The 15939-nt window shown below is 38.4% G+C and overlaps 2 protein-coding genes across 2 annotated transcripts; both read left to right on the forward strand.

Annotated features, from left to right (window-relative positions):
• Positions 1-1451: 1451 nt before the first annotated feature.
• LOC106714643 (katanin p60 ATPase-containing subunit A-like 2) lies at positions 1452-14245 on the forward strand. The gene is made up of 8 exons (XM_045682986.1): positions 1452-1553; positions 2159-2323; positions 10087-10272; positions 12152-12357; positions 12699-12882; positions 13022-13218; positions 13497-13744; positions 14118-14245. Exons 1-8 carry the CDS (start codon positions 1506-1508, stop codon positions 14243-14245), a joined length of 1362 nt encoding a protein of 453 aa, XP_045538942.1. The 5' UTR covers positions 1452-1505.
• Positions 4660-9176, forward strand: LOC106709152 (uncharacterized protein K02A2.6-like). The gene has a single exon (XM_014500865.2). The coding sequence runs from the start codon at positions 4824-4826 to the stop codon at positions 8910-8912; it is 4089 nt and encodes a 1362-aa protein (XP_014356351.2). The 5' UTR covers positions 4660-4823; the 3' UTR covers positions 8913-9176.
• Positions 14246-15939: the final 1694 nt, after the last annotated feature.

The raw sequence follows: 15939 nt of genomic DNA on the forward strand, positions 1-15939 counted from the left end.
ACCGAGAGTCGGTTTCGTATTCTGAATCAATAATGAGAAAGTCACGTCTTCATCCAGGTAGAGTAATAACGGATTGCAAAAGTTTGGTCAGAACTAACTTTATGTTGCGGTTAACGAGCTTTTTGCATTGAAACTTTTCACATTATGTTTTAATAGTTAAATACGTCGGGTTTACTAGAGCTTTCAGGTCTTTTAGAGCTCAAACGAGATCTCTCAATCTCCCTTGGAAAATCTTAACTATCTCTAAATAACTAATTCTCTCTTGAAAAATCTTACCTATCTCTAAATAATTCTACATCTCTCTCGGAAAATCTTAATTATCTCTGTTCATGCCCTGAGGACTTTCATAGGTCCATTAGGTCTATTTGGTTCATACCAGGGTTATCAGTTGCAGTAATAGACTTGACATTAGTGTCACCGACTTGCACTAGAGTGTGACCTGCAACGTATTCAGTGTATATTGACATATATATATAAAAAAGTAATCATGTATGTAGTTATTAATTTAAACGAAAATATACAAAGAAAGAAAATAAACACGCGACTTACCAATAACAATCGTAAGTAGGATATAGTGGGTGTGATTTAGTACACTCGTCGTATTTGTCGCGTCGTAATGCGTACTATCTACGTTCCTGTCCCGGTTCTTGTTAACGAAACTCATCATATATTTATAGTCATTAAAACACGGAGCTATAAAACAATAACGAGAGGGACAATCAAACATTTTTGTAGCAACATACTCGTAATGACATTTGAAGAAGAAATTTTTTAAAGACAAAGAAAAATGGGAAAGTATAAAGTATTTTGTCGGGTTTATTTTACGTTCACAACAAGCAATATAGACCGAATCTGAATGTGAAAGAATACGGAAGCGAAAAGATATATATCAGTTGGTTTGGAGCCGAAAAACATGAACAAATATTACATCGCTTTGAAAAAAAAAAAGATTGGTTTATCGCGAAAAGGTTTCGTTTGCGAAATTGATGAGACCTAGCAGGTCCTTTAGTTCTTAAGTCTTGTAAAAACAAAGTCCAAATTAAATCACCTCTATAATATTTGTAACTTCATGTATACGGAAAACGATTGACCTTATTGTATAACTACTTTATTCCCGGCAATACTACAAATTATAAGATGGATTTTACAAGGAATTATTATACTGAAATATTTTTATAAGACTCTTGAAGAAGAATGAAATCTTGAGTATTTTTTTTTAGATTTTTTTATTTGTATGCTCTAAAAAAATATTATACCCACGTCCTTTCGTAATTATTGTTACATCATCTACAGGATGTCTACGAGTATATAAATAACGGTAAATTTTTAACCTTTGACGACCCCTTTTGAATTACAACCGTGAGTCATAGCTGTTACCCCCAAAAAGATCGAGCAATAGTTCTGCATTCGTTTCCATGACAACGTTATAAACAACCCTTGACATCTACAAGTCAGTTTTGTATTGTATTTGTGATTAAATAATATCAAATTATATTTTGTAAAACATGAGATCTATAAAACGACCAATGAGCCAGATGAGGAAATTTGAAGCGGTATTATAAAGTTTTACATTCGTTAATTAAAAGTGAAACATTTTTTTTAAATCCAACAATGATTGTAGTATTCGATGCTATACGTGACTCTGAATACTAGGTCGTTGTAAAAGAAAAGTGCTGTTAATAAATAGAAAAAAGTTTGCATTCGAATTTCAGAATTGAATAAAATTAAGAGTTTTAAGGGAAAAATTACATAGAAACAATGAAAACATATCTCTGTTATGTCCAAGAGATGTCTTTGTTTGATTTTTGGTAGTTTTGCATACTGTAACCATATACATTTTAAATTGGCCGCATAACAATAGGCCGCAGTGTCATCTTTTAGCGTCCGCATGCATGGTGCGGATAATTTCCTGTTCATGCATGCCATAGCGCTCGCATGCGTTTTAACTAGTCGTTTGGGCCCGCATACGTTGGCCAAAAGTCGTTACTTTTCCCTACTGCGTTTTATACTCGTCTTTATATCGACGGTTCATTTGCATTAGCCCGTATACGGGGACCCACATATTGTACAACGACCGAGTTATCTACTAATGAAATAACGCCCTTATTTTGGTACTGGTCAAATAAGTATGTACCATTTGAGTGTTTGTCGATTTCAGAAGGAGGCTCTATTTAGACAAAGGAAGCGAATTCTGAAATACTTAGTGCACGGCTTCCTGAAGCAGGAAGGCTACCTAGCCAGCGCAGAGGCTTTCTGGTCGGAGGCTGCGCTCACCAGCGAGTACGAGCTATGTGACAATATGGATCTCGAGATTATACTTCAGGTATATTATATTATTATTATTATTTTTTTTTTATATCATAAGGTGGCAAACGAGCAAACGGCCACCCGGATTCGCCACAATAGCGAGGCGACCGTTGCCCATAGACATCTGCATATGCAGATGCGTTGCCTACCTTCAATTAACGGAGAAGGGGACGCACAGAAAGAGGATATTTCTCCTTCCTATGCGTCCCCTCCTCCGCCAAATCCACTTCCCCTTCCCATCCTTTCCTATTAAGAAAAGGATGGGAAGGGAAAGAAGACTAAAATTAGGCCTCCGGTACCACACTCATCAGACGAAACGCGGAATTGCTTCCACTTCACGCCTGTCTTCTGTGTGGTCGTGGTATTGCACAGGTCGACCCGGCCAATTCGTGCACCCAACAAATATTGTTGTTGCGGGATCTACCACTGTTAAATTAATTATTAATTATGTAAAGTAAATAATATAAAAGTAGAACCATGGTGTCTATTTTTGACGAGAGTAAGTAGTGTTGGTACCTATCTTCTCTTTCTCCCAAGCAATGGTCTGGCGAAGTTGGCGCTATATGTCCGAGGCCAGAACCAACTTTTGGTTACTGCGCCGGTGGACAGCGGCGTAAATAATAACTTTAATTTATCTGAACATAATTATTCCAATAATTTTATATATTCCATCTTTAAACATTGTATGAAATATAAAATGTGTCCTCATAACTCATATTTCTCTGGATGTGTATTGGACTCCATATTGCATCTCAACTCATGCGGCACACACGTTTCCCGCGCGAACGGACGTATGCTTCGGCCATGACATCGCTCGCATGACTTGTCTATTTCTTTATGCGTCTTTTTTAGAATAAATAATGAGAATTGAAATATGAACATTTTAAATATTGTATAATTTAAAATTTTACAATTAAATGTTAAAGTAAACAATAAAATGACATATAGTAAGTAAGTAGTTTTTTTTTGCTTTATGTAGATGTAATAATGTTAGGTTAGTTATATAGTGTTGATATACCTACAATATCAAAGTTTTGTTTTTATTAATTACTAGCTGTGGCCCACGACTCCGTCCGCGTGGATTAAAAAAAAACATAATGTATGTGGTCTTCCAGACTATTTTCTACATGTATGGCAAATTTCATCAAGATCCGTTGAGTCGTTCTGGCGATATCTTCAAACAAATATCCATCCATCCATCTAAACATTCGCATTTATAATATTAGTAAGATGTTTAAACCTAGACTCAAAATTAATATTTTTGTTTTGACTGAAACTTGGCAGTATGAAATGAGAGTTGAAACTCTAACAGACCCGAACGATTGCATTGAACGACATGACATACAACTTAATTAAGATTCGTTCACATTATCTTTTTTCTGTATTTAAATTTTCACTTTCTATAAAATTCTCATTTTAAATATAACAATGTACTTATATAAGAATCTATATATAAAAGAAAGTCGTGTTAGTTACACTATTTATAACTCAAGATCGGTCGAACTGATTTATAGCTGAAAATTGATGGGGTGGTAGCTTAGAACTAGGAGACGGACATAGGAACTTTTTTATCTTGTGTGCATTTTTTTTTATTCCGCGCCGACGGAGTCGCGGGTAAAAGCTGCTAGAATATAAGTAAAGTGTTAGACGATATACAAATTGTCTTTTCAGAACGTTAATTTTACTTTTAGAGGTTATTCTAAATTAACACTATTCAGTTCCTTACATTATTGTGATTATACAATAAATCAACCTGTATGTTATAAAAATAAAAGCGATAAAATCATTAATTTTAATTTAATTTACGTTCTTCAACACGTTACGTAACTATTATTTTCTATTGTCAACAATTGTACATAAACAAGCAAGTCTAGTCTTTTCCTGAAAAAGAAACAGAAAAAATCACACTTGAACATATGTTTGGACAGTGGATACGATGTTATCCATAATAGTATCCATCAGAATATTCCAGTAATAAAGCGAATACGTTACTTGGTGTGAAAGTATCTTTATGATGAGTATATCCGTGACATATTTGGCACAGTCTCCACCTCAGACGAGTAGACGCCGCTTTCCTCCGCTGGTACTGCATTCGGTGAACCAATACCGCTTTCGTTGACATTCATTTTTATGCTTTTGTAGTGTCGAGATGACGTCATTACCTTTTCATAGTTTCGTCAATATTGGTTTGAAATAAATGTCGTTTAAAATAATGTAATGCATATCTTTTTCTGGTTACAAGTTAATTTCGTTTTCTTGTAGTAAAATTGTTATGTAATTTTCAGTTTAATTAAAATTTGATATCTTATTATTTATTTTAATTATTTTTCATAGATTGTTGTGTATGCGTTTGCACAGCGCATGTTTCTGAACTGGCGGCTACGCCCGCCGTCAATGTGACAACATTTTGAATAAACAGTCTGCGCTAAGCAAGCAATCGTTTCATTACTCCAAATACGTAACAGTGGCGACGAGTGAGCGAAATACCCACTTTTGGAAAAAAAAAAAAACCCAAAATGTTAGTAACACATTTTGGTGTTTTATCGTGCTTTGATCATAGTGAGCAAATGTGGAAGACGTATAAAAATCGCATAACGCAGTGGTTTATCGCGAACGACGTGAACCATTTAACCGATGCGACGGGAGTTAAACGACGAGCTATACTGCTTAGTGCACTCTCCGAGGGGACATACAAGTTAGCAGCAGACCTAGCACTACCCAAAGAACTCAACGAGGTGCCCTACGAAGATATTCTAGGACTCCTAGATGCATATTTCACTCCGAAACGCGTCGGCTTCGGCGAGCGGTACAATTTTTACGCTGCAGTTCAGCAACCCGCGGAGTCGTTTATACAATGGGCGGCTCGTCTAAGGGGTCTCACGGCTAATTGTGGCTTCAGCAACCTAGAAGAAGTTCTCCGAGACCGCTTCATCATGGGGATGCTGCCGGGGCTCGAGAAAGAAGAAATCTTTGGCAAGGATCTGAGTGGCCTGACCCTGGCTAGAGTGGTGGAGCTGGCCGAGAACATACGATGCGCGCGAGCGGGAGCCGCCTGCGCAGCCGCTGCGACCAGCGTCGTCGTCGCCGCGCCTACAGAAGTATTGTGTAAAACAGGACAGCCGAACAAAAGTGAACTAAGCGTGAGTGAGAATAGGTCGGAAAAAGTACAATGTTCCGTGTGTGGATATTTTAACCACAGGACGTCAGAGTGTCGTTTTGTTAATTATACGTGCAAAAAGTGTAAACAAACAGGGCACCTTCGACGTATGTGCAAGAAGGTGAACCTGGTGACGTCAGCCGTGACGAGGGGAACGGACGAGAACGATGACGATGGTGAGTTGTATCATATCCGTTCTTTTAGGGGTGAACCTATGGTGGAGTGCGTTAGGTTAAACGGGGTAACTTTAAAATTTGAAATTGACAGCGGGTCCGCTGTAACGGTCATCTCCGATATTACATGGAGACGGCATTTTCATAACGTGTCTTTATCTCCGTCAAATAAAAAGTTAATGGGGTACACGGGCGAAAGAATACATTGTTTAGGTGTTATGCGCGATTCAAAAATGTTATTCGGTGGGGTTAACCGCGCTATAGACGTATATGTAGTACGTGGTGGTGGCCCGGCACTACTCGGCAGGGATTTTATCTCAAAATTTAATTTAGAACTAGCGCCGGTGAAATATTGTGATTCATCGCTTTCAATAGAACAGCTTCAGGCTCGTTTTTCCAAAACGTTCGCGGACACTTTAGGTTCTTTCAAGAAATATAAAATAACATTATTTTTGAAAGAAAATTCGAAGCCAATTTTCTTTAAGGCGCGACCTATTGCATTCGCTCTAAGGGAAAAAGTTACCGAAGAGCTAAATAGGTTAGTCGATCTAGGTGTCCTAAAACCGGTCGACTATTCCGAGTATGCGTCCCCTATAGTGCCAGTTTTAAAAAGAAACGGCTCCGTGAGAATATGCGCCGACTACTCGGTTAGTATCAACAAACAGTTAGTAGTCGAGCAATTTCCCCTACCGACGGTGCATGAGCTGTTTTCGAAGCTACACGGCGGCGAACAGTTTACAAAACTGGACTTGTCGAGCGCATATAATCAGCTGTGTCTCGATGAGGAGTCACAGAAGTTGACGTGCATAAACACGCACCGGGGGCTGTATCAGTATACGCGACTCGTATTCGGTTTGTCCTCGGCCCCGGCGATATTCCAGCGCGCCATGGAAACCGTGTTGGCGGGTTTAGACGGGGTGTTGTGTCTCCTCGATGATATCTTAATTACAGGTAGTAATAGGGAGGAACACTTGACGCGTCTTAGTAGCGTATTGCAGAGGCTCGAGGAAGCGGGGCTAACATTACAAAAAGAAAAGTGCGAATTTTTTAAAGACGAAATTAATTATTTAGGCTACGTGATAAATAAGAACGGTCTTAAAAAATCACCGGAAAAAATTAAAGCAATAATAGATGCACCTAGACCAAGTAATGTTAGTCAGTTACAATCATTTTTAGGGCTGGCTAATTACTATAGGAATTTTGTACCCGGTGCATCAATGATGTTAAGTCCATTGTACGAGTTACTGAAAAAGAATACTAAATGGAAGTGGACGAAAATTCACTCGGATGCCTTCTTAGCTATAAAGAAATGTCTAGCGTCGGATTCGGTTTTGGCTCATTTTAACCAAAAGGCCAAACTTATCTTAACGGTCGACGCGTCCCCCACCGGCCTCGGGGCAATATTGTCGCAAGTGGGGGACGACGGCGTCGAGAGACCTGTCTCTTATGCGTCGCGCACGCTAACGCCCGCTGAACATAGGTATTCACAAATACAGAAAGAGGCGACGGCGATCATATTCGGAGTGCGTCGGTTTCACCAATACTTGTATGGTCGAGCGGATCCTTTTGTCTTACGAACCGACCACAAACCGCTAATTACTATCTTTGGTCCGCATAAGGGTATCCCGGAAGTGTCGGCAAATAGGCTGCAACGTTATGCAATGTTTTTAAGCGCATATAACTATGTAATAGAATATGTTCGCAGCGCCGATAATACCGCAGATTATCTGTCGCGCGCGAGTCTGCCGGGGGCGGGGGAGCGCGGCGCGAGAACCACAGAGGCGGGGCGCGCGTCGTGCGCAGACGCCGCCGCGGCGCTGTGCGATAGGGCCGCATACGTCTGTTTCGTCGTGGACGGAACGTTGCCTATGACCGTCAGCGAATTACGTCACGAAACAGCTAAAGATGTTATTTTGTCCCGTGTCATGAATCATGTTTTAAACGGCTGGCCGAACAAAGTAGTCGATTTAAAGTTAAAGCCGTATTTTTTGTGTCGAAATCAATTATCGGTAGAAAACGGCTGCTTAATGAGAGGGCATAAGGTTATTATTCCAAGCTCACTACGTAAAAGAGTAATGGACGAATTACATACGTCCCATTTAGGTGTAGTAAAAACCAAGGCCGATGCGAGGTCGAGATTTTGGTTCCCGGGCGTCGATGAAGCGATTGAAAACTTTATCGGGTCGTGCGAGGTGTGCACCCGGCTGAGACCGTCACCGCCGCGGGCGAAGCTGGTGCCGTGGAGGTTCCCTCCTCAGCCATTTTACAGAGTGCACATCGACTTTTTAGGACCCTTGAACGGTCGTACGTATTTGGTCGTCGTAGACTCGTACACCAAATGGGTCGAGGTATACGACATGAATGCGAACACAACGTCGTGTGCAGTAGTTGAGCGGTTGTACGAGTACATTGCGCGTTATGGTTTACCGAAAACGATAGTGAGCGACAACGGGCCCTCCTTTGCCTCGCAAGAATTTTCAAGGTTTTGCGCAGGCAATGGGATCAGTCATCTTACTACACCGGCGTACCATCCGGCTAGCAACGGCCAGGCAGAAAGTTCGGTAAAGGTTGTAAAAAAGGGTATTAGAAGCAGCATCATGTCTAGTCGTACAGCGAAGGAATGTAAGTTACGTCTCCTAAAGTTCTTGTTCGATTATCGGAACTCGATTCATTCCACCACAGGTTTCTCCCCGGCTGAACTTGTATACGGATGTAAACTCAGGTCGCGGTTGGATCTAATTAATCCCAAAGAGCCGTCGTCCTCGTTCAGCGCCCTTGCCGATGTTGTGCATGATAGGCAGCAGGCACAGATCGTAGCCCATGGTGGGAAAAATAAAATTTCCTTTTCCCCAGGTGAACAGGTATTTTATAAAAAGTTTAGTGGTAATAATAAATTCACCTGGCATAAAGGTACGGTGTTACGGCGACTGGGAAAAGTGTTATATGTTATACAGGATAATGCTACTTTAGTTACCACTAAAAAACACAAAAATCAATTGTGGTTATGCAAAGCCGACGTTACTGCTACTAATGTAAACTCGCGGGATGTTGACGATGATGATGATGATGAAATTGTAGTGAGTATCCCAACATCGCCAACATCCTCCGGACAGCCAGGAGTCGCACAGGGCATTAGTGATGGAGAACAGCCTGAGGGGGAAGGTGAGGAGGCGTGCTCGCCGCCGCACACACCGCTTATCAACCATCCTAATGTCACAGTAGCTAGGGGTGTTAGGCGCCCTGCGCAGTCCGAAGAGGATGATTGTTTAGGCTAGCTTAGAAATTAAATTTGTTATATGTGTCATAAGCTCTGCATGTCAGTATTGTGTAATTGTATTGTTATTTTCTTGTTAATTTGTTGTTGTTTATTTGTTTATTGTTTATTCTTTATTTTGATTTTTAATTATTTATAAGGTCACATCTAAAGGGGGAGGGATGTTGTGTATGCGTTTGCACAGCGCATGTTTCTGAACTGGCGGCTACGCCCGCCGTCAATGTGACAACATTTTGAATAAACAGTCTGCGCTAAGCAAGCAATCGTTTCATTACTCCAAATACGTAACAATTGAAATCATAATTGTAGTCGAGACGAATTGTTATAAATGCTGTTTCATTTCTGTTACTTTTTTTTTTTTTTTTTACAATTATCCGGACAAGTTACATAAGTACAGAAGATGCATTGTCTTAGCGTCATGTAACCGACTCTTGAGACTTGAGATTGACTCCTCCAACTTAAGTTTAGCGCACACTTAAAGCACATTCTAGTCATTAAGTGTATGACACATTAATGGTCACTTAGTCTTTGAGATTCATCAATTTCTATCTAAACCTTCAATTAGTATAAACTCGATGAATCAAAGTCGCCAATGAAAATATTAATTTAAGATTACGTCGTACTTTTATGAATTCACTAACTGTCTATGTCTATTAATGAAAAAGTAGTTTAAGGAATATTATATAATCGAATAACCCCCTAACTTGGGGTAGGCTCTGAGCCCCTCAGTGGGGACGTATAGTGAGCTGATGATGATGATGATGATGATGATATAATCGAATTGAAAAAAATAAAGAATGAAAATGTCTTTGGCCAAACACGCCAGGGGAATACGAGATCGTATTCCCCTGGCGTGTTTGGTATGCCCATTAAAAAAAAACTAACTGTCGCCCGTGACTGCGTCCGCGCGGAATAAAAAGAAACGTATTTAGTAGCCTATGTGTTCTTCCAGACTATGTTCTACATCTGCGCCAAATTTCATCGAGATCTGTTAAGCCGTTCTGGAGATACTTTCAAACAAACATCCATCCATCTAAACATACGGATTTATAATATTAGTATGATTTTCTTACGACAAACAAACCTTGCTTGGTTTTAGTAATCTACGTAAGACCTGTCTAAGCCATATACCATCTTGGATAGTTTTTAAATAATCAACTTATTTACATTTTCAGGACTTCTGCAGTTACTACATGATGCGATTTAACAAGCAGCCGCAGTTCTGCCGGCAGGTGGCGGAACCCCAACCTTTGCCATCAATACGGCCTCCAACACGAGCCGCGCGGCCTCCACCACCAGAGCCGGAGGTCAACGAAGACCCTGACCTCCCAGCTACGTTCACCATCACCAAGTTATTCAAGGTAATATAATAAAAATAATTTGGAGTCAGCTTTACTGTGGGTTTACACTGGGAATATACTGGTATAAAACGCATTTCCCTTCCTCTCCAAACACAAATCTCTCCGTTCTCAGTAAAGCTTACGCTTAAGAACTTAATATCACTTGATTTACAGAAGTACTTTTTATGAGACGTGAGTGTAGTTACAGCTTACCCTTTGTCGTGTCCATTTATTTTAAACTAGCTTTTACCCGCGACTCCGTCCGCGCGGAATAAAAAAAAAAAATAGAAAACGGGGTAAAAATTATCCTATGTCCGTTTCCTGGTTCTAAGCTACCTGCCCACCAATTTTGAGTCAAATCGATTCAGCCGTTCTTGAGTTATAAATAGTGTAACTAACACGACTTTCTTTTATATATATACGAGGGGAGGTCCAAAAGTTCGCGGAATGAAAGGGTTGTCAATGAAATATAACAATAAATTTATTTTTCCTTTTCAATATAATCACCCTTAAGTCTAATACATTTATTCGATCTATGAATTAATTTTTCTAAACCATCGAAAAAATATTTTTTGTCTTTGGCCTCAAAATGGGCCGAAATTGCCTCCTTCACTTCATTATCGTCGGAAAATTTCCTTCCCCTTAGCTCTTTTTTTAAATTTGGAAATAAATAAAAATCGCTAGGAGCCAGGTCTGGACTGTAGGGTGGGTGAACAAGTGGTTCGAACCCATGTGTGTGCAGAGCAGCCATGGCAACTCGGCTCTTGTGAACCGGCGCGTTGTCTTGCAAAAGCAACACACCCTTGGCCAATTTTCCTCGACGTTTTTCTTTAATTGACTCCTTTAACTTTTCTAATATGAGTGCGTAGTATTCTCCGGTTATAGTGGTACCTTTTTCTTTATAATCAATGAGTAATATTCCCTTACAATCCCAAAAAACAGTGGCCATCAACTTTCCCGCCGATTCTGACACCTTGAATTTTTTGGGAGGTGGTGTACCCTTTTTGTGCCATTGCATGGACTCCTGTTTGGACTCAGGTTCAAAGTGATGAACCCATGTTTCATCTCCAGTAACAATCCGCTCCAAAATCTGCACGGGCTCGTCTCCACACAACTCCAAAAAGTGCTTAGACGCGTCGACGCGCTGCTGTTTTTGAAGCGGCGTGAGCATTCTCGGCACCCATCTTGCACTGACTTTTGTCATGCCCAGGTGGTCGTGCAGGATACGCAAAATAGTTGTATCTGATACTCCAACAAATGCAGATAATTGTTTCTTCTTCAAACGTGTGTCTTCGAGTACAAGTTTTTCGACTTTTTCGACGATGTCTGATGTGGTGGCGTCAGCTGGCCGCCCAGAGCGAGAGTCGTCTTCAATTGAATCTCGACCATGTTTAAAAAGACCATGCCACTTATAAACCATTGTTTTACCAGGGCACTGATCTCCATAAACGGCTTCCATTTCATTTAAAATGGTTTGAACGTTTTTTCCTTGCTTGGTAAGGAATTTTATCACAGCGCGATGTTCAATTTTCTCCATAGTTGCAGTTTGCTTCCGGATTGACTTGTTCAGCAGGCGAGTACTCGTAAACGAATGGCACTATAGGGTTGAAATGTTATATATAATATATACTAATTATGAGTGCCCAATTAGTATGACACTAAGCGAGCTACCCTATCCCCACTCCATCCCCTCCATTCCGCGAACTTTTGGACCTCCCCTCGTAGATATAGATGTCTCATGTAAATTGTATACTCCACCCGTTTTCAATTTATCTCTGCAAATCCTAAAGTATGCAATTCGTCAAAATATGTCAATTTGTAAATTCATTCAATTTGCAATTTGTCACGTCTTTATGATTTACCTGAAAAAATAACAAACAACTTACAACTTTCTGTACAGGATATACCAGAAGATATAAATTCAATCCCGGCATTAGAAAGAAAGCCTTTATCAGGCTTCGTAGCCAACATGTCGCTGGATAAGAAACAACTAGTGGATCTATTGTACCAGGATATCATAAGACCGTCGGGAGTGAGCTGGAATGACGTTAAAGGATTGGAAGACGCTAAAAGAATTCTGATAGAATCGGTCGTTTATCCTGTCAGGTGAAAACTAATTTATTTTTGAATTATGTACATTTTATTTATTCAACTTATGTTTGTTGGTCTGATTTGGATGATATTTAATTGAACTTCGTCTATCTTTAAAACTTATTGATGCCCCATCGATGTACTAATGGGTCAGATCGACACAAAACGTACTATGAGTTCGGGAAACGCATCGCACTTGACCTCATATTTCGTGCGATCGCATCTTTCCAATACTCAGATACGATGATCATATTCGTGACATGACATAAAAAATATAATAATGTAGTTCATTTTTACAAATTCTTTGATATTACATATATGTAGTATATTACCAATGAAGTCTGATTTTACGACAGACATCCGGCGGTATTTACTGGGTTGTTGGAGCCGTGGCGCGGCGCGCTGTTACACGGCCCACCCGGCTCCGGCAAGACGCTGCTTGCACGCGCACTTGCCGCAGAGAGTCGCTGTACCTTTTTCAACGTCGCCTGTAGCACGCTCGTTAACAAATGGAGGGGCGAGTCTGAGAAGATAGTTCAGGTACTTCGTCTAAAGTGCGCTTTTATTTCGGCAATCGATCGAGCTAAATTTTAAATAAAGTCTTAAGTTTTACAACAAAATGGATCGAATACAAAGTAAAAATGTTCTATCCTCGCAATTTTATGATTCTTTTTTGCAGGTATTGTTCGAGATGGCGTTCTATTACTCACCGTCAATAATTTTCATGGACGAAGTGGAGACGTTAGTGTCGGAGCGGTCGGGCCTTGGTGAACACGAGGCCAGTCGCCGACTCAAGTCGCAGCTGCTCACCGAACTGGACGGTGTTAGAGACCGAGACGGACTCGTCTTCCTCCTCGCCAATTCTAACATGCCTTGGTATATGACACCTGGAACTTTGTTAACGGATTCTGATGAAGGAAGAAGTTTAAAAATCTGAAGTCTCCCTTTATAATTACTAGAATTATTCCGTGACAAGTTTAAAATATCTGATCTAATCTTTTTTTATCCAGAATTACGCTACCGTGTCCTAATTTTAACTATGCTAACTGTTGCATTTAAAATGTATTTTTAGAGTTATTCAGTTAATAATATAGTAAAATAATGATTCTACTTTTTAAAGAGCGCCAGATGAAATCCAACATTTTTACTATCAGGGAAATCGACACAGCAATGTTACGACGTTTAGAGAAAAGAATCTACGTTCCTCTACCGGACGCGAAGGCTCGAGCTGCACTCTTCGAGATGTATCTGAACGTTAGGACTGTGGAGGTCTACCCGAAGGTCAACTTCCAGGAGTTGGCCGCCAAGACAGATGGGTACTCGGGGAGTGAGATAAAATTGGTCTGCAAGGAGGCCCTCATGGCTAACGTTAGGAAAATGCTACCCAATATGGTGTCGAGAAGTAAGTGTACCACTGGAGCAAAACTTTAAAGACATTGTCAAAATCTTCAAACCTTTGACAAAACAAGTGATATCTTACTAATAATATAAATAAAATAAAATTTATAATAATAAGAAAAAATAAATGGGAATGTTTAGATGGATGGATGGATGTTCGTTTGATTTTATTACTTTTTTTTTTTAATTTGATTACCTCCAGAATGGATCTTGATGAAATTTGGCATAGATGTAGAACATAGTGTCGAAGGACACGTAGGATACTTATTAAGTTTTTTTTTTAATTCCACGCTGACAATATAATATAGCTGTCTCTGTTGTTATGTCATTGCAGTGGAGTTCAAGGATTAAGGTAACTTGTATTGTGTAATTTCCAGGTCAGTCTGGTCGCAAAGAACGCCTACATGTGTCAGATATTTTAGCAGCCATAGACAAGACTAAGCCGGTGTCAAAAGATCTCGCCAAGAAACACATTGAATGGCAAGAAAAGATGGGATGCTCCTGATTGATGAAATGTTTAATTTTCACGTGTTTTTTTATAGTAATTTTTAGATGTTAAAGATAATTAAAAAAATTGGGTAAAAATCTGAAGTTTTTATTTTTAATTCTGGATGTTTTTCTGAAAATCTTACTAATATTATAAATGCGAATGTTTAGATGTATGGATGGATGTTAAAATTCAGATGTGATGACTGATAGAGATGTATGAAGGAGTAGTACATACTGTGCCGACCCTCCATAGGGATAAGGGCAGGTTGATGATGATGTTAGAAGGTATTACCAGAAAGACTAAGGATCTTGATGAAATTTAGCACAGATGTAGAATAAGTCTAGAATAACACATAGACTACTTATAACTTTTTTAATGCCATGCGAACGGAGTCGCAAGCGACAGCCAGTATTATTTAGAAACACTATAATAAAAGAAAAAATAAATCATATTTTATTAAAAATATACATTTTTACGATATACAAATGATTCAATTCCAATTACATTATGCAGATACATTCAAACGGAACGATAATTTTTTTCCATAGATAATTAAAGAAAAAAAATAATGTCTGGATGAAAAACAACAAACAAAAAAATTCAGTTTTCAGGGGTTACTATTTATATTTTTATATTATTTTAGTACACTTCTTTAGAAAGATATTTTACATAAGGTAGTAAATTCGATAACTAACCGTTTTCCGATTACAAAATCTCCGTTTAAATTAAACATATTGCTATCACTGTTTCGTCATATGTATTATACAGAGATTTTAGACTCAGAAACCTAAGGTTAATAGACCAATTTACTAAACTGTGACTAGAGAAAAAAAAAACTACTTTTGACAAAATTAATGAAAAATCATTGCGTTTTGAATTTTAGGAACTATATTTTTTAATAATGATATTTGTAATAAATAAAATCCTTAACCTATGAAAAGAAAACAAATAAAACTTTTTAAAGAAATTTAAATAAACTATTTCACATATTCTTACATTAAACATAGCAACACCTTGTTTATGGTTTATGTTGCCATATGTAAAAATTAAAAAATTACATAAATAATATTTATTGAAATTAAAAATACAAAAATTTACAACATAAAAATTTAAATTCTATTTGCGTATATAAAAATATAACAATAAATCCAGTCTTATTTTGAAACTTATCATGAATTTTAGAAAAATATCCTTTTGAAATGTATTTTTTTGTGATTTAAATTAATTATATTTGGTTATAAAAGTTTACAAATTCATTTTTTCTTTATCATAAAATGTTTAGTACAATCGAACTTCGATAAGCGAGAAACCTTTATGAGCGAGATTTATTTTCCAGTGTACCTCCAAGAGCGAGAAACTTTGGTTGTAGACAAACATAAGCGAGAAAAATATCGCTATTCGATTGTATATTAAACAAAAAGTAAACTAAAATTACATTTACAACATTCAACATTAAAAAACCTTTAAACTATAGACACGTTAAGAAGTCAAAAGTATTTTAAAGCGCCATCTTTACATTTTTACTTTCCTATCAATGTTAGTTCACTAGTACCTTTCAATTTCGTAAGATGGCGTTATAATACATTGCGGATGATTTTTTTTTAATAAAATATTTCTTCTACTATCTCAACGCTTGCAAGAGAAATTAAATTATGAAAAATATAAGTAAAATACTAGTTATGTCATTTTTGAATAAATTCTTTATATGG

The sequence above is a fragment of the Papilio machaon genome, chromosome 20 (genome assembly GCF_912999745.1).
Source record: "Papilio machaon chromosome 20, ilPapMach1.1, whole genome shotgun sequence".
NCBI lineage: Eukaryota > Metazoa > Arthropoda > Insecta > Lepidoptera > Papilionidae > Papilio > Papilio machaon.

Coding starts and splice junctions, on each gene's coding strand:
- LOC106714643 (XM_045682986.1), top strand. CDS start 1,506: ATGAGATCTATAAAACGACCAATGAGCCAGATGAGGAAATTTGAAGCG. Junction 2,324..10,086: donor ATCTCGAGATTATACTTCAG/GTATATTATATT, acceptor TTACATTTTCAG/GACTTCTGCAGTTACTACAT. Junction 10,273..12,151: donor CCATCACCAAGTTATTCAAG/GTAATATAATAA, acceptor CTTTCTGTACAG/GATATACCAGAAGATATAAA.
- LOC106709152 (XM_014500865.2), top strand. CDS start 4,824: ATGTTAGTAACACATTTTGGTGTTTTATCGTGCTTTGATCATAGTGAG.